Source organism: Chiloscyllium plagiosum, unplaced genomic scaffold (assembly GCF_037043375.1).
Source record: "Chiloscyllium plagiosum isolate Xiang-an unplaced genomic scaffold, Cpla_swu_hap1 HiC_scaffold_5, whole genome shotgun sequence".
NCBI classification, from domain to species: Eukaryota; Metazoa; Chordata; class Chondrichthyes; order Orectolobiformes; family Hemiscylliidae; genus Chiloscyllium; species Chiloscyllium plagiosum.
The window spans coordinates 44,252,309-44,269,972 of NW_028270143.1; the positions used below are offsets into that span (position 1 = coordinate 44,252,309).

The window sequence follows — 17,664 nt, forward strand, 5'->3', positions numbered from 1 at the left end:
GCACTCACTACTACCACTTGCTGTTTGACAGAAATGACCTACAACTGGAAAATTCCTGGGCCAGTGTTTAGTATGGGCAGAATCAATGTCAGTTTGATGGGGCAAAAGTGCAAGATCCACATGTGCTAAACAAGAAACCTTTAAAGGAGCAAAGGCACCAATCATAATGCAAAATGTAGCAACACTTCATTTGCAAACATATCTTCCTACGTGTGAAATTTAGATTAGATTAGATTCCCTACAGTATGGAAACCGGCCCTTCAGCCCAACAAGTCCATACCGACCCTCTGAAGAGTAACCCATCCAAATCCATTCTCCTATCCTATATTTACCCCTGACTAATGCACCTAACACTATAGGCAATTTAGCATGGCCAATTCATCTGGTCTGCACATCTTTGGATTGTGGAAGGAAACCGGAGCACCTGGAGGAAACCCACACAGCTACAGAGAGAATGTGCAAACTCCACACAGACAGTCACCCGAGACAGGAATCAAACCTGGATCCCCTAGCGCTGTGAGGCAGCAGTGCTAACCACTGAGCCACCGTGCCACCCAAGTTTAAATGTTGGTCAGTTGCAATATTCACCATGTTACTGGCCATGTTGCAAGTTGCAGAGAGATTTCAATGAAGCATAAATTATCACCAATTTCAAAAGAGGTGGACACTGCACGCAGCAACACAAGGTGCAAAGGGACACAAAACTAGTTTCCTCATTTACTCTGTGAGCAATATGATACATGATTGATAAAGGGCTGACAAAGGAGCACATAGAACAGTACTAATATTTGTTTTTTGCTGATCACTCAGCTAGTAGCATCTGTACTAAGTAAGTGGCTATCCCAGAGAGCCATGAGTACCTGATACATGCCCCTCGACTGGTAACTCATTCTGTGGAGAAATGTGTACAGCCAGCATCTGCAGGGTGTGTCAGCATGGAGCCTTCTCCAAGCCAAGAGGCTATTACTTATGTTTCCCAACACAGATCCCTGTCATCAGGAGGCATGGATCCAACCACAGGGCTGCCTTCTGAGGAGGCAAATGCAGAAGCAGCAGATGTGATAGAAAGCCCAGGAGCTGCAGCAACCCACTGTGGGAGCTGAAGACCATCCAGTTCATTTTGTTACACCATAACTAGGTCTGTGCAGCAGCCTGAGCAGTACGATACAGGAACATAGCTGAGGTACCCCAGGTTTAGGGTGCTGTCAACTATATACATATGACACAGAGGGCTGTGGCATAACACTACAGAACTCATCAGCAGGAAAGGGGCTCCATTCAGTAATGTCCATGTGATCTGTGATCGCTATTACCACTTCTTGGGGGTGTGTGCACAATTGGAACAGGCAAAGAGAGGATGTGCTGGATGCTGAGCAAATGAGAGAAAGGGAGTAGTCTTCCAAGGAGGAAGATCAGGACACTGAGGAGGTGCAAGCTGTCCTTGCTCGTGACAGAGCTCAGCTGCATCAGGCATTACAAGTGAGATATGACCTAATTAACCTCTGGTTCCAGTCAATGAGAGTTGGGTGCAGCCAATTCTGCAAAGTACAGAGGAACCTTGATTATCCAAATATCAATTATCCGAATTTCGGGTTATCCAACGAAACATTACATCAAAGAGGTGTTTCCAACACTGATGCTGCCGAGAACAGTCCTGGACGTTGATGAGAGCCCAGGCACTGTCTCCAAAAGACTGCCCGCTCGCTCTCTCTCTCCCCCCACACTTCCCTTGGGGTTCTACACAGGGGTGTACCCTAAACCTCCCCCCTTCCCAGGTAGTCTCTCCAACATTGTCCTCTGCGCGCGTGTGTGTGTCTGTGTGTGTGCGGGTCTGTCTGTGTGTCTGCATGTCTGTGTGCAAGCAAGCTATTTTGAGATTCACCCCTCCAAAGGCAGCAGCAGTCTTACTGTTGGTGTCCAGTCCAGCTGCTGCGGGGGGGAGCGGGGGCTGATAGGGTGGGGGGGGGGGGTGCATGCAGGAGCCGATTTGGTCAGAGGGTGGGCTTAGGGGGACAGACTGGATGGAGGGGGGGTCGCTGAGTCAGACAGGGGAGCGGACGGTGGGTGAGTCGGACAGGGCAGGGTTGGGGAAGCGGGCGGGGTTGTGGGGGCAGAATGGGGGCTCGCGGACGGTGTGCTGCTATCTCGTTCCCTGAATGGGGAGCAGACTAAGCAAGTGCTCGCTGTGTCAATCCCATTGAACTGATGGAGGGGTGGGGGGTGGAGGTGGTAGCGAGAGTCTTCAGCAATGTCCCAGATCCCTTGCACACAAAAGTGTGTGTCTGCTCAGAAACAAACCCTGAGACAGGGAGAGGAAGCAATGCAGGCAAAGCGAGGACAAAGACAACTTCAGAAAACTCCCAAGCCCAAGAGGAGAATCAGTTAACCGAATAATCAATTATCCAAATGAAATAGTGCCCACCCATCTTGTTCGGAGATTCCTCTGTAGTTGTTGATCATCATGCAACATTTCATTTGTATCCCTGTGTGAGACGGTCCTACATTGTATATAAGATGCTGGACTACAGTGGGCTTTGGATACAAAGTTGCAGTGACTTCAAGAGGGTGGTAGTAGAATGAAATGTAGCTAAGGGCTGGTAAGATGTGGGACCTGGTAGTTAGACAGTGACTGGGGCAAGAAAGTGGAACTGTATGTGCAAGGAAATGTCAGCCATACCAGGTATTTGACATGAGCAGCATACATTTGTGGCTACTGTGCCATCACACTAGTGAAGGGCAACTTGGAGTGCTAATACTTATCTTGATGACAATGGCCTTTTAAATATGGTGTATGCACTATGGATACCAGTCTATCCTGGGATATTCAATCGATGGCAAGTTCTTTCAGCTAAAGCAAGTAGAATCAGACAAGCATCAGATGTGAGATGTCCTATGGAGCATTAAGGTTGTTAAGAAAATACACTTGGGGCAATAACAGAGAGAAATCTCCCTAAGCCTCGCAAAGAGAGACTTTCCATGAAGTTTGACCACATGGAAACTTGGCCCAAAAACGCTTTAGATTCAGTCATTTCCTCTGGGATAGAAAATTCCAAAGATTATTCACTCTCAGAAAACTATGTCTTCATCTCCATCTTAAATGGGAAGTAATTTTACACCTCCATATTTAATTACAGATTATGGTAATTACTACAGGCCACACTGTGCTAGCAAATAATTCCATGACAAATAATTTCCATAATCACATTGAGAGGGAACAAAGTTATAGATCCCATGAAATCACCATAAGTTCTTCATGCGAAACAGTGAAGCATGTTTCTGAGCTGTTTGTTTGAAATTGAAATTACCTGATACCATTGCATGTACTGATCGGACTGCTATACACCAAAGAATCATTTAATTTCTGGAGAATTGAACAGTTGAAATGTAGTAAAAATACTGAAACAGTCGCACTTTATTCTCACTACAGAATTAAATGCTTAATAACAGTCCTTCTCTGGGTTTATTCAAATTATTTAAGTGGAAAAGCCTTTTTTCTTCCTCTGCAATGATATTCAAAGGTGAAAGCGAAAGAGAATGCAGACCATAAAGAACAATATTTAAAGATAAATTTACATCTCTAACTTCCTTCAGTTAAACTAGAGATGGATTTTGTGTTAAACAGCACCTCTTGTAAAAGGCATAGAAATATAGTAATGGGATTAGTTTTCAGCTTGCTAATACCACCAGAAATCCTGAAAATGTGCTTTCATCCATTAAGGACAACATAGCCAGGAGAATGCATTCAACCACAAGTAATCGGAAGAAATCAAGATAGATTGAATCATTAGATTACTTATAGTGTGGAAACAGGCCCTTCGGCCCAACAAGTCCACACCGACCCTCCGAACAGCAACCCACCCAGACCCATTCCCCTACATTTAACCCTTCACCTAACACTATGGACAATTTAGCATGGCCAATTTACCTAACCTGCATATCTTTGTGACTGTGGGAAGAAACAGGAGCACCCGGAGGAAACCCACACAGACACGGGGAGAATGTGCAAACTCCACACAGACAGTTGCCCAAGACGGGAATTGAACCCGGGTCTCAGGTGCTGTAAGGCAGCAGTGCTAACCACTGTGCCACCATGCCGCCCATATTCTGGGTAACTTCATTTCATCAACAGCATCATAAGTCAGGAATTATGCTTCTCTTTGACCAATAATCAAAATCCAATAAATGTAAAATAATCATGCTAGAATGTTTTTCAATGGTGTTAAACATACTTTACACTGAAATTATCACACATGGCAATCCTCTTTGAAGACATGGGTTTCATGTTTTGTAGTTTTCTGCTGGATCCACATTTTAATTGAAATATGAATTTTCCAGCGATCCGATGTCATTTGAAAACTTCCCGATTGATTTATAATCGAGTTTTCTACCTTAACAATCCCTTGTGAAAGAGATCACTTTCCACAGATTTATATCTAAAACTAAATGATTGTTAATGGTCTATCATTGTTCTGAGGTCTCTGGTCTTTCTAACATCAAGCAGAAGGCAAAGGGCAAAGGCAGTATTAATGAAACAATTTAATCGTGCCTCAAACTATCTAACTGGATGATTTACTTTTTTAAAAAGAAAAGTCTCAGCATAAACACAACAAGAAATTAGAACGAAGTTTTGATTTTCTATAAAAGACTGTACACTGTTGTCATAAATTTTAAAATATTTTGTGACAACTGATAACAAGCATTAATCTTTCACAAAGCTTTTGTGAGCACTGAAGTCCAGCTGTTTAGAGGATCCAAGATAGTTTTAATGCAGTAATGCAGATTAATTTTTTGACATTTAAGCGTTCATGAGTTCAAAGTTCATCCAGTTAAACACAATGACTCTCTCCACGAATTCCGCTCACGCATATCAACTCAGTCCCTTCTCCAATATTAATCTAAATCAAAGTTCTTACGATACTGCCAGTTAGTTTTGGTATTTGAATTGTGTTTTGGACCCCAAATTCCCTCCTTTGCAAAGATCACCTAAATTCAATCTGCAGCATCACCTTGTTATGACCTTAATTTATCCAATCATAAAACTCTCATAAATGGCTATCCCACTTCCAGACTTGTGTACTCCAAGGCAATTTTGTTGGTCTTTCAGCCATCACCTAACATAAATTAACTTATCTGAAATTTTGTTGCCATACCATACTAATTGCCATTTGTCTATCTGTGTTCTCTGTGTTCTAAAACCTGAGTTGTTGGGAGACAACACAAGATTTGTCAGGCCTTTTGGAGTGATCTCCTTAAGGCCTATTTACTGCCCCATGTAAATTCTTTATTCCTTTGACTCTTATCCCTTGTACATTCTCTCCTTCCTATCCTCAGCCATTGGCAGTTGTTCCTTCAGCCACGATTGCACCACTCTCTCAATTCTCTCCCTAAGTCTCTCTGCTTCCAAGATTTTTCATTCACTTTAATTTTACAATACTTGTCCTGTGTGTTGAGGTAAACTGGGTCTTCTCATGACCTCTATGGCACTGATGGTTATGAATAATTGACATTCATTAATAGGTCACATGATATGTAAATGACTATGCTTTTGTTATTTTTGTAAAACTTGTAGGCAAATATTACTTACACTTCAACATTACAACCCTAATGTTGCACTACTGGAGTGTATTGTGTGCTATTGCTATTAAGAGTCACATATTTCTAAACAGTGTCATGGTAATATCATTGGGCTGGTAATCCAGAGATTCAGCTTAATGATCTGGAGACAATGGGCTCAAATCAGCATAGTGACATTTGATCTCTGAAATCTGGAATTAAAAGCTAGTCTAATGGCAACAATTCAACCATAGTCAACTGTTGTAAAAACCCAGTTGGTTCCCTAATCTCCTTTAGGGACGGTAATTTGCCATCTTTACCTGGTATCTGTTCTCCAGACCCTCAACAATGGAGATGACTTCAAATGTCTTCTGAAATGGCCTAGAGAGCCAATCAGTTCAACCAGGGATGGACAGCAAATGTTGACTCTGCAAGCAATGCCCATAATACAAGAATTTTCAAAGGTGAATGCTATAACTTTAGGGGTAATTTATTTATTTTACTTGTGAGAATCAACATTTATAATATAATGTGTGCAGTATTCAGTATAATAATTTTCTCAATCTTGATTTGGAGATGCCGGTGTTGGACTGGGGTGTACAAAGTTACAAATCACACAATACCAGGTTATAGTCCAACAGGTTTAATTGGAAGCACTAGCTTTTGGAGCACCACTCCTTCATCAGCGTGTCAGAGTGTGGATACAGATACCACCATTACGCATGGGGACAGCTCCCACCATGTACGTGGCAGGTACTCATGCGACTCAACCAACGTTGTCTCATATGCTGCAGGCAAGGATGCCCTGAAGCATGGTACATTGGTGAAACATAGCAAAGGCTACGGCAACGGATGAATGGGCACCGCACAACAATCAACAGACAGGAGGGTTCCCTCCCAGTTGGAGAACACTTCGGCGGTCCAGGACATTCGGCCTCAGACCTTCGGGTGACCATCCTCCAAGGTGGACTTCGGGACAGGGCAGCAGGGAAAAGTGGCCGAGCAAAGGCTGATAGCTAAGTGCAGTACCCATAGGAAGGGCCTCAACCGGGACCTTGGGTTCATGTCATGCTACAGGTGACCATCATTGCACTGTACACACACACAGATACTCCTACACGTGCACGCGCGCGCACACACACACACACACACACACACACAGGCACTCCTATACAGGGACACGCACACAGACACACACAAACACTCTCACACTCACACGTACCCTCTCGCAGACTTAAGACACTTTGCACTCACACACACATATACACACTCTCATAGACACTCACAATCCCCCACCCGAGAAACACACACTCCTACAGACACACACACTCCCACACGCATCCTCTCACAGGCTTAGACACTTTACACTCTCACACACACATACACACTCTCTCACAGACACTCACAACCCCCACCCCAGACACACACACACTCCTACAGACACACACACACTCAAACATGCACCCTCTCACATACTTAGACCACTTTACAGTAACACACACACATACACTCTCTCTCACAGACATTCACAACCCCCCAGACACACACACACACTCCTACACACACACTCACACATGCACCCTCTCACACACCTAGACCACTTTACAGTAATACACACACATATACACTCTCTCACAGACACTCACAAATCCCCACTTCTCACACACACAAAACCCACATACACACACATACATATACGTTTGTGGGGTGAATTTGTACTTGCAGAGTTACATTGTACTTTGCTCAAAAACCGCATGAATCCATGTAAGACTCTGTTAACTCACTTTTTAGATTAAAACTAGTCTAAACATTATGGCACAGATAGAGAACACGGGGGCTAACACCTTCAACATGTCAACATCTTATCTGTGCTGACACCAATTGTTACAGTTAACCTGAGAATGTAACTTTTAAAAAAAGTTTTGTAATTTACATATGAAAGAAGTGAAACTATCATGGTCATTCTAACTGATGAGAGACTTAACAATCAAGGTATTTTTCAATGTATAATTTCAGTTACATTACACTGTAAACTTTTGCTATAAATTCTGTGTCTTATAATTATGCACTCCCGATGAAGGAGCAGTGCTCTGAAAGCTAGTGCTTCCAATTAAACCTGTTGGACTATAACCTGGTGTTGTGTGATTTTTAACTTTCTCAATCTTGAAATACTACAGGTACTCAATCCTTTATCCAAAACCCTTGAGGCCAGCTGGTTTTTGGAATTCAGAATTTTTCAGATTTCAGAATAAGTGACAGTTTAACAGTGAAATTAAAAAAAAGTCTTACCGAACAGCAGTTGCGCCTGTGACTTCTGAGACAGAATTAATGCCTGACAATGCCGAGTCATGTCATCACATCACATCTGAGTGACATGAGTCGAGTGGGTGTGGACTTGGGTTTACTGTTTTCACGCCAAACAATCTTATTATGGAGAAAAAAAACTTCAGATTTTGGGGATTTTCAGATTTCGGGATTTCAGATAAATGATCATGTACCTGCCCCACTATCGGAAGGAATGACATTTTTATTAGGCCAGACAGCTCACTGTATCAAATCTTTGCTAAAGTATAGCAAAATAATCCTCAAACCCCACTATCTTGTATCTGCTTGCTTCAAGCAGTTAATCAACATTCTCTCAATAAAGATGTACAATTGTTTCTGTTCTAGTTTTTTTTTCCCTGTGGCATGTTCCAGTAATCTATTCCAGACAGCAATTTTTCAAAACCTATTTCCTCAGCTTCAATTTTAATAGTCAGTTTGTGGAACCTCATCATTGACTGTTCAACCAAATAGGTCTTTCCTTTTAACCCAACCCACATCTGCATCAAAATCTCCCGAGTCATCTCTGCTGTACCTGCACCTCAGGTGGCACATGCAAATAGAATGAGTATAAATTCCTGTCTTGGAAAGGTATAACGTTTCGTTCTAATATTTAAATCAGGCTTTGACAATGCATTTGAGAAGTTGATTTAAATTCAAGTGTCCAGTTAAGTTTCTTAGATCCAGGAAACCTGACAGGCTTTCACAGCACTGGAATACCTACCTTTATCAGTTAAGGCATCAAATACAGTAGCTAGGAGGTTGTTATGGAGCTATGTATAACATCATTAGATCTTGGCTGGAGCACGGTGTGCAGTTCTGGTCACGACACTGTAGGAAGGTGGTGATTATAGCAGAGAGGGTGCAGAAGAGATTCACCATGATCTTGCCTGGACCGCAGCAATTCAGTTATAAAGAGAGATTAGGTACGTTGGGATGGTTTTCCTTGGAGAAGAGGAAGCTGAAGAAGGGAAACTGATTGAGGTGTATAAATTTCTGAGGGGCATAGTCAAGGTAGATATGGAGAAACTTTTCCCCTCAGTGGAAGGACTTATTAAGAACAAAAGGACTAAGAGCAGGAGTAGATCAAATGGCCCTTCAAGTCCCCCCCGCCATTCAGTAAGATCATGGCTGATATTTTCGTGGCCAAAGTTCCTCTTACCTGCCCTCTCAGAATAACCCTTAATTCCTTTACTGTTCAAAACTTATCTATCTTAGCTTTAAAAACATTTACTGAGGAAGTCTAATCTACTTCACTGGGGCAGGGAATTCCATAAATTCGCAATCTTCTGGGTGAAGAAGTTCCTTCTTAATTCAGTCCTAAATCTGCTCCTGTTAATTTTGAGGCTATGCCCTCTTGTCCTAGTTTCACCTGCCAGTGGAAACATCCTCTCTACTTCTATCTTATCTATTCCCTTCATAATTTTATATGTTTCTATAATATTCAAGGACACAGTTTTAAGCTAAGGATCAGAAAGTTTAGAGGGCATTTGAGGGAAAATGTTTTCACCAATAGGATTGTGGATATTTAGAACTCAATGCTTGAAAGGGTGGTCACTATCTATACACTATTTAGATGAGCACATAAAATGCCACAGCATACAAGACTACAGGCCAAGTGCTGGAAAATGGGATTAGAATAGATGAATATTTAACGAATGATGCACACATGATTAGCCGTAAGTCCCATTCTGCCTCAAGTGAATCTCAAGCAAATAATTGTGGTCCTTGTTGCTATTCTCCAATGAAGCATGATATTTTCTGTTTGCTTGGGCTTTTTCAGTCTGCACAGTAGTTAAGTAGCTTTTCAAGGCTGGTTAATAGGCAGGAAATATAATTTTAAGAAATGATAGTGAAATCCTGTAATTAAAATCAGCAAAATCTCTGTATCTACATATTCTCACCAAACCACCCTCCCATCCCCTCTGCCACCATCTTCCTGTGTACACTTATTCTGATCTTCATAAATCCTGGGACCAACATGTGTGTCTGCTACTCTAATGGTGAACCCATTTGCTTCATTAAGGACCTTTAGGGAAGGAAATCTGCCTTCCTTACCTGGTCTGGCCTACATGTGATTCCAAACCTACAGCAACATTGGCAATTAGAGATGGCCAATAAATGTTGGTCCAGTTAGTAATGTCCACATTCAATGAATAAATAAAGCTCCAGCCATTCATCCAGTGTATATTTGTAAACAGAAAACATTTTGTCACAGAAATTTACAAAATAATGATTTATTCTACTAAAGATAACAGAAGCCCATAAGATATAGGAACAGAAATAGGCTATTCAGACCATCGAGTCTTCCACTAGTCAATGAGATTACGGCTGATCCGGTTACCTTCCGTTTCACTTTGCTGCCTTTACCCATACCCCTCATTACCTTACTGATTAAAAATCTGTGTATCTCAGACCAGAGTGGGATCTGAACTCATACTTGCAAAGCACAATGGATTAGCAGTTCATTCCTCCCCTTGGCCACATCACACCTAAAATGCCTGTTTGGATGTATCATGACACAGGTGGGTCTTGAGCCCAGATCGTCTGGTCCAGATAAAAGGAAAATACTGTTGATTTTGGAAATCTGAAACAAATAGAGAATGCTGGAGAAACTCCGCAAATAGGGCCACAACTATAGAAAGAGACACTATGTGGATGTTTGAGTATGAGACGACTTTTTTTCATCTGAGGCTGCACAGATATCCCCAATCCTAATGGATCGCAATGTTTACATAAGTCCAAAAGACCAGGCTTAATAATTTACAGCCATCTGCAGCCAGAAGTGCTGAATGAATAATCCATTTTAGCCTCTTTTGAATTCCTCTGCATTACAGATATCAGTCTTCAGCCAAATTAATTCACTCACAAGATATCAAGAGAAGGCAGAAGGGCATTGAACACTGCAAAGGCTTCAGGCCTTGTCAAAACTTAGGTAATAGTACTAAAGACTTGAGCTCCAGAGCTGCCATTCCCCTAGCCAAGTTGTTACAGTACAGCTATAACACTGGCATCTATCCAACAATGTGGAACATTTCCCAGGCACGTCCCACACAAGAAGCAAGACAAATCTAACCTGGCCACTTACCATCGCATCAGTCTATTCCTGATCATCAGTCAAGTGATGGAAAGGTTCGTCAATGTGCTATAAAGTGACACTTGCACAGGAATAACCTCCTCACTAATGCTCAGTTTGGGTTTCACAAGATCCACTTGGCTCCTGACCTCACTACTCCCTCAATTCAAGCATGGACAAAAGAGCTCAATTCCAGAGGTGAGAGGAGCATGATTGTACCTTACATCAAGGCAGCATTTGACTTGCATAACTTCAAGGAGCCCTAACAAAATGTCCCCTAAATGGAATTGCAGGAAAACTCTCCATTGGTTGGAATCATTCTGGAGTAGAGTGGTGCTGGAAAAGCACAGCAGTTCAGGCAGCATCCGAGGAGCAGGAAAATCCGACGTTTCGGGCAAAAGCCCTTCATCAGGAATACAGGCAGAGTGCCTGAAGGGTGGAGAGATAAATGAGAGGAGGGTGGGTGTGGGGAGAGTGTGGCATAGAGTACAATAGGTGAGTGGGGGAGGGGATGAAGGTGATAGGTCAGGGAGGAGGGTGGGGGAAAGTAGCAAAAAGTACAATGGGTGGATGGGGGTGGGATGAAGGTGATAGGTCAGAGAGGAGGGTGGAGTGGATAGGTGGAAAAGAAGATAGGCAGGTAGGACAGGTCATGGGGACGGTGCTAAGATGGAAGTTTGGAACTGGCGTGAGGTGGGGGAAGGGGAAATGAGGAAACTGGTGAAGTCCACATTGATGCCCTGGGGTTGAAGTGTTCCGAGGCGGAAGATGAGGCGTTCTTTCTCCAGGCGTCGGGTGGTGAGGCAGCGGCGATGAAGGAGGCCAAGGACCTCCATGTCCTCGGCTGAGTGGGAGGGGGAGTTGAAATGTTGGGCCACAGGGCGGTGTGGTTGATTGGTGCGGGTGCACTAGAGATGTTTCCTAAAACACTCTGCTAGGAGGCGTCCAGTCTCCCCAATGTAGAGGAGACCGTGTCGGGAGCAACAGATACAATAAATGATATTAGTGGGTGTGCAGGTAAAACTTTGATGGATGTGAAAGGCTCCTTTAGGGCCTTGGATGGAGGTGAGGGAGGAGGTGTGGGCACAGGTTTTACAGTTCCTGCGGTGGCATGGGAAGGTGCCAGGCCGGGAGGGTGGGTTGTTGGGGAGCGTGGACCTGACCAAGTAGTCACAGAGGGAATGGTCTTTGCGGAAGGTGGAAAGGGGTGGGGAGGGAAACATATCCCTGGTGGTGGGGTCCGTGGTGGAAATGTCAGCGGATGATTTGGTTTATGCGAAGATTGGTAGGGTGGAAGGTGAGCACCAGGGGGTTCTGTCCTTGTTACGCTTGGGGGGGTGGGGGGGGGGGGCTGAGGGCGGAGGTGCGGGATGTGGACGAGATGCGTTGGAGGGCATCTTTAACCACATGGTAAGGGAAATTGCGGTCTCTAAAGAAGGAGGCCACCTGGTGTGTTTCGTGGTGGAACTGGTCCTCCTGGGAGCAGATACGGCAGAGGCAGAGGAATTGGGAATACGGGATGGCATTTTCGCAGGAGGTAGGGTGGGAAGAGGTGTAATCCAGGTAGCTGTGGGAGTTGGTGGGTTTGTAAAAAATGTCAGTGTCAAGTCGGTTGTCATTAATGGAGATGGAGAGGTCCAGCAAGGGGAGAGAGGTGTCAGAGATGGCCCAGGTAAATTTAAGGTCAGGGTGGAATGTGTTGGTAAAGTTGATGAATTGCTCAACCTCCTCGCGGAAGCACGAGGTGGCGCCAATGCAGTCATCAATGTAGCGGAGGAAGAGGTGGGGAGTGGTGCCGGTGTAATTACGGAAGATGGACTGTTCTATGTAGCCAACAAAGAAACAGGCATAGCTGGGGCCCATACGGGTGTCCATGGCTACCCCTTTGGTCTGGAGAAAATGGGAGGATTTGAAGGAGGAATTGTTAAGGGTGAGGATCAGTTCAGCCAAACGAATGAGTGTCGGTGGAAGGGTATACTGTTGGAGACGTCGGGAGAGGAAGAAACAGAGGGCTTGGAGGCCCTGGTCATGGCGGATGGAGGTGTAGAGGGATTGGATATCCATGGTGAAGATGAGGCGTTGGGGGCCGGGGAAACGGAAGTCTTGGAGGAGGTGGAGGGCATGGGAGGTGTCTCGAACGTATGTGGGGATTTCCTGGACTAGGGGGGATAGGACAGTGTCAAGGCAGGTAGAGATGAGTTCAGTGGGGCAGGAGCATGCTGAGACAATGGGTCGGCCAGGGTGGTCAGGCTTGTGGATCTTGGGAAGGAGGTAGAACCGGGCAGTGCAAGGTTCCTGGACTATGAGGTTGGAAGCTGTGGGTGGGAGATCTCCTGAGGTGGTGGTTTGGTGATGGGGGGTGGGGTCATGGTCGAGGGGCTGGTAGGAGGAGGTGTCCTCGAATTGGCATCTGGCTTCAGTGGTTTAGAGGTCAGTGATTGGAATCATACCGAGCACATAAGAAGATGATTGAAGATGCTGGTGGTCAGTTATCTCATCTTTAGTGGAGCTCCTCAGTGTACTGTCCTTGGCCCAACCATCTTTAGCTGCTTCATCAATAATATTTCCTTTATTGTAACATCAGAAGTGTGGATGTTTGTTAATGATTTAACAGAAGCCTCAAATACTAATGCAGTCCATGAACATATGCAGCAAAACCTGGACTACATCCATGCTTGGGCTATTGAGTGATAATATTTGCACCACTCATGCGATGCCCATATCACTTGATCAAATACAAAAAGAAAAAGGCCAATCAATGTAATTTATGTGTTGGGGATACTTCCAGAAGCAACAGTCAGAACAAAATAATAGCCACTTTGTCAAATGCAGGTTGATTAAGGAAATCCAGAACAGATTTGTTAAGGGTAAATCATATTCAAATAACTTACTGGAGTTTTTATGATGAGGTAACTAAAGGAGGTGATAAGGGTACTGAATATGCACTTTCAGATAGCACTTGATGAAAGTGCCACACAATAGACTTCTGGACAAAGTTATGACTCAGAAAGAAAAGTTATAGTATGATTATGGATATGAAACTGGCAGAGAGATAGAAAACAAAGAACTAGTTAATAGATGCTTTCAAATTGGAGAAAGATTTGTAGCAGATTTCCTCAAAGATCAATGTTGAAATCCTTGCGGTTCCTGGTGTACAGAGCACAATTTTACAATTTGCAGAAGATAAAAAAACTGAACAATTGTGAATTTACGAAAATAATGTAAACTTTCAAAAGGATGTCGACAGGTTAGCGTAACATGATATCAACTGGCAAATGAAATTTAATGCAAAGAAGTGTGAAATAATCTATTTTGATGGGAAGGATACAGACAGACAATTGAAAATTAAAGGTAAAATTCTAAAAGGGTTAGGAGCAGAGGGTGTACATATGTAAGAACCATTGCAGGTGGCATAATAGACAACAACCTTGTTAATAAAGCATACATTATCTGAGGCTTCTTTAATAAGGGCAGAGTGAAAAAGTGATGCGTTGTTCTTGCGTAAAACAATTGGGGAACTGATTTCAGTTGTGGGCACCACATTTTAGGGGTGGTCTGAAGACACTAGAGAGAATGCAAAAAATATTCAGAAGAATTGTTCCCGGGATGAGGGGAGTCTCAATACAATAGATACGTTGAAGAATTTGGGCCCTGTTTTCATGGCATTCAAGAGGGATATGTATTGCAATCTGAAAAGGAAAAACATGCAGCACTATGGAGAGAAGGCATGGAGGTGATAGAAGGTGAATTGCTCCAATGGAGAATGGCAAAGACATAATGGGCCAAATAACCTCCTCCTGTGCTGTAACAATTTTCTGATTCTAAAAATGCTGCCATGATCTGATCTCAGAGATTCATATTCTGTAGTCTGGCACTTTTTTTTTCCCAAATAGATCAATTAATAGTTTGCTTTCCATTTCAGATTCACTTAGAAATTCAACCACAGGTTTCCTTGCAAGATCTTATTGAGAATGGAACCTCCGTTCCTCTGTGCAAACAATATTTTGTATATGCCGAGTTGTGGTTCTCTACTGTGTATGGAAGAATATTGCTATACTAGCAACCTCGTGGGGTAGCTAATTTACTGGTAAGAAACTGTAAAGAATCAGCAAGCATACATGCTTTTGTTGTTACCAAATTTTCCAAAATCTGCACATCAAATAAAGAATTTGAACTTGCGTATTGCTGATAAGAAAACAGCTCCACAAAAAGATGAAAAGCCTCATGGAGCCATAGAGTCATGCAGCATGGAAACAGAACCATCTGTCCAACCAGTCCTTGCCAATCATAATCCCAAACTAAACTATTCCCACTTGCCTGTGCTTGACCCATATCCCTCCAAACCTTTCCTATTCATAGAACATAGAACATAGAAGAATACAGCGCAGTACAGGCCCTTTGGCCCTCGATGTTGCGCCGATCCAAGCCCACCTAACCTATACTAACCCACTATCCTCCATATACCTATCCAATGCCCGCTTAAATGCCCATAAAGAGGGAGAGTCCACCACTGCTACTGGCAGGGCATTCCATGAACTTACGACTCGCTGAGTGAAGAACCTACCCCTAACTTCAGTCCTATATCTACCCCCCCTTAATTTAAAGCTATGCCCCCTTGTAATACCCGACTCCATACGCGGGAAAAGGTTCACACTGTCAACCCGATCTAACCCCCTAATCATCTTGTACACCTCAATCAAGTCACCCCTAAACCTTCTTTTCTCTAATGAAAACAGCCCCAAGTGTCTCAATCTTTCCTCATACGATCTTCCTTCCATACCAGGCAACATCCTGGTAAACCTCCTCTGCACCCGTTCCAGTGCCTCCACATCCTTCCTATAGTATGGCGACCAAAACTGCACACAATATTCCAGATGCGGACGCACCAGAGTCTTATACAACTGCATCATGACCTCAGGACTCCGGAACTCAATTCCTCTACCAATAAAAGCCAGTACGCCATATGCCTTCCTCACTGCACTATTTACCTGGGTGGCAACTTTCAGAGATCTGTGTACATGGACACCAAGATCCCTCTGCTCATCCACACTACCAAGTATCCGACCATTAGCCCAGTACCCCATCTTTTTGTTATTCTTCCCAAAGTGAATCACCTCACACTTAGCTACATTGAATTCCATTTGCCACCTTTCTGCCCAGCTCTGCAGCTTCTCTATATCCTGCTGTAACCTGCCACATCCTTCCTCACTGTCAACAACTCCTCCGACATTCGTATCATCCGCAAACTTGCTCACCCAACCTTCTAACCCCTCTTCCAGGTTATTTATAAAAATGACAAACAGCAATGGTCCCAAAACAGATCCTTGCGGAACACCGCTAGTGACGGCACTCCATGAAGAAACTTTGCCATCAACTACTACCCTCTGTCTTCTTCCATCCAGCCAATTCCTAATCCAAACCTCCAACTCACCCTCAATGCCATATCTCCGTATTTTCTGCAGTAGCCTACCATGGGGAACCTTATCAAACGCCTTACTAAAATCCATATATACCACATCTACCGCTTTCCCCTCATCAACCTCCTTCGTCACCTTTTCAAAGAATTCAATAAGGTTTGTGAGGCACGACCTGCCCTTCACAAAACCATGCTGACTATCCTTGATCACATTATTCCTATCCAGATGTGCATAAATCCTATCCCTTACAATTCTCTCTAAGACTTTGCCCACAACAGAAGTGAGACTCACCGGCCTATAGTTACTAGGGTTATCCCTACTCCCCTTTTTGAACAAGGGAACCACATTTGCTATCCTCCAGTCTTCTGGCACTACTCCAGTAGACAAAGAGGACATAAAAATCAAGGCCAATGGCTCTGCAATCTCCTCCCTTGCTTCCCAGAGAATCCTAGGATAAATGCCATCAGGCCCAGGGGACTTATCTATTTTCACCTTTTCCAGGATTTCCAACACCTCTTCTCTACATACCTCAAAGCCATCCATTCTACTTATTTGTGACTCAGTATTCACATCAACGACAATGCCCTGTTCCTGAGTAAATACTGAAGAAAAGTATTCATTCAGTGTCTCCCCACTCTCTTCCGCCTCCACACACAACTTCCCACTACTATCCTTGACTGGACCTATTCCTACCCTAGTCATTCTTTTATTCCTAACATACCTATAGAAAGCCTTAGGGTTTTCCCTAATCCTACCGACTAAGGACCTTTCATGTCCCCTCCTTGCTGCTCTTAGCTCTCTCTTCAGGTCCTTCCTGGCTACCCTATAACTCTCAATCGCCCCAATTTAACCTTCACGTCTCATCTTGAGATAGGCCGCCCTCTTCCATTTAACAAGGGATTCCAATTCCTTATTAAACCACGGCTCCCTCGCACGACCCTTTCCTCCCTGCCTGACAGGTACATAATTATCAAGGACACTCAATAGTTGCTCCTTGAACAAGCTCCACATATCATTTACACTCTTGCCTTGGAGTCTACTTTTCCAAGCCACACATCCTAAGTCATGCCTCACCGCATCATAATTTCCCTGACCCCAGCTATAACTCTTGCCCTGTAGTACACACTTATCTCTCTCCATCACGAGAGTAAAAATCACCGAATTATGGTCACTATCCCCAAAGTGCTCACCTACCTCTAATTCTAACACCTGGCCTGGTTCGTTACCCAGAACCAAATCCAGAATGGCCTCACCTCTTGTTGGCCTGTCTACATATTGTGTCAGGAAACTCTCCTG

The 17,664-nt window shown here is 43.7% G+C and overlaps 1 protein-coding gene across 6 annotated transcripts in view; it reads right to left on the reverse strand.

Annotated features, from left to right (window-relative positions):
- The window catches only part of LOC122549809 (glucocorticoid-induced transcript 1 protein-like), a 233,773-nt gene that overhangs the window by 4,755 nt on the left and 211,354 nt on the right, over window positions 1-17,664 (reverse strand). For 4 of the 6 annotated variants that reach the window (XM_087987128.1, XM_087987129.1, XM_087987125.1 and 1 more), the window contains one exon: window positions 5,874-5,981. The exons of the other annotated variants lie outside the window; for them this stretch is intronic. In XM_087987128.1, the coding sequence (XP_087843254.1) occupies window positions 5,874-5,981 (108 nt within the window). The remainder of the gene's footprint in view (window positions 1-5,873; window positions 5,982-17,664) is intronic. 6 annotated transcript variants of the gene reach the window in all.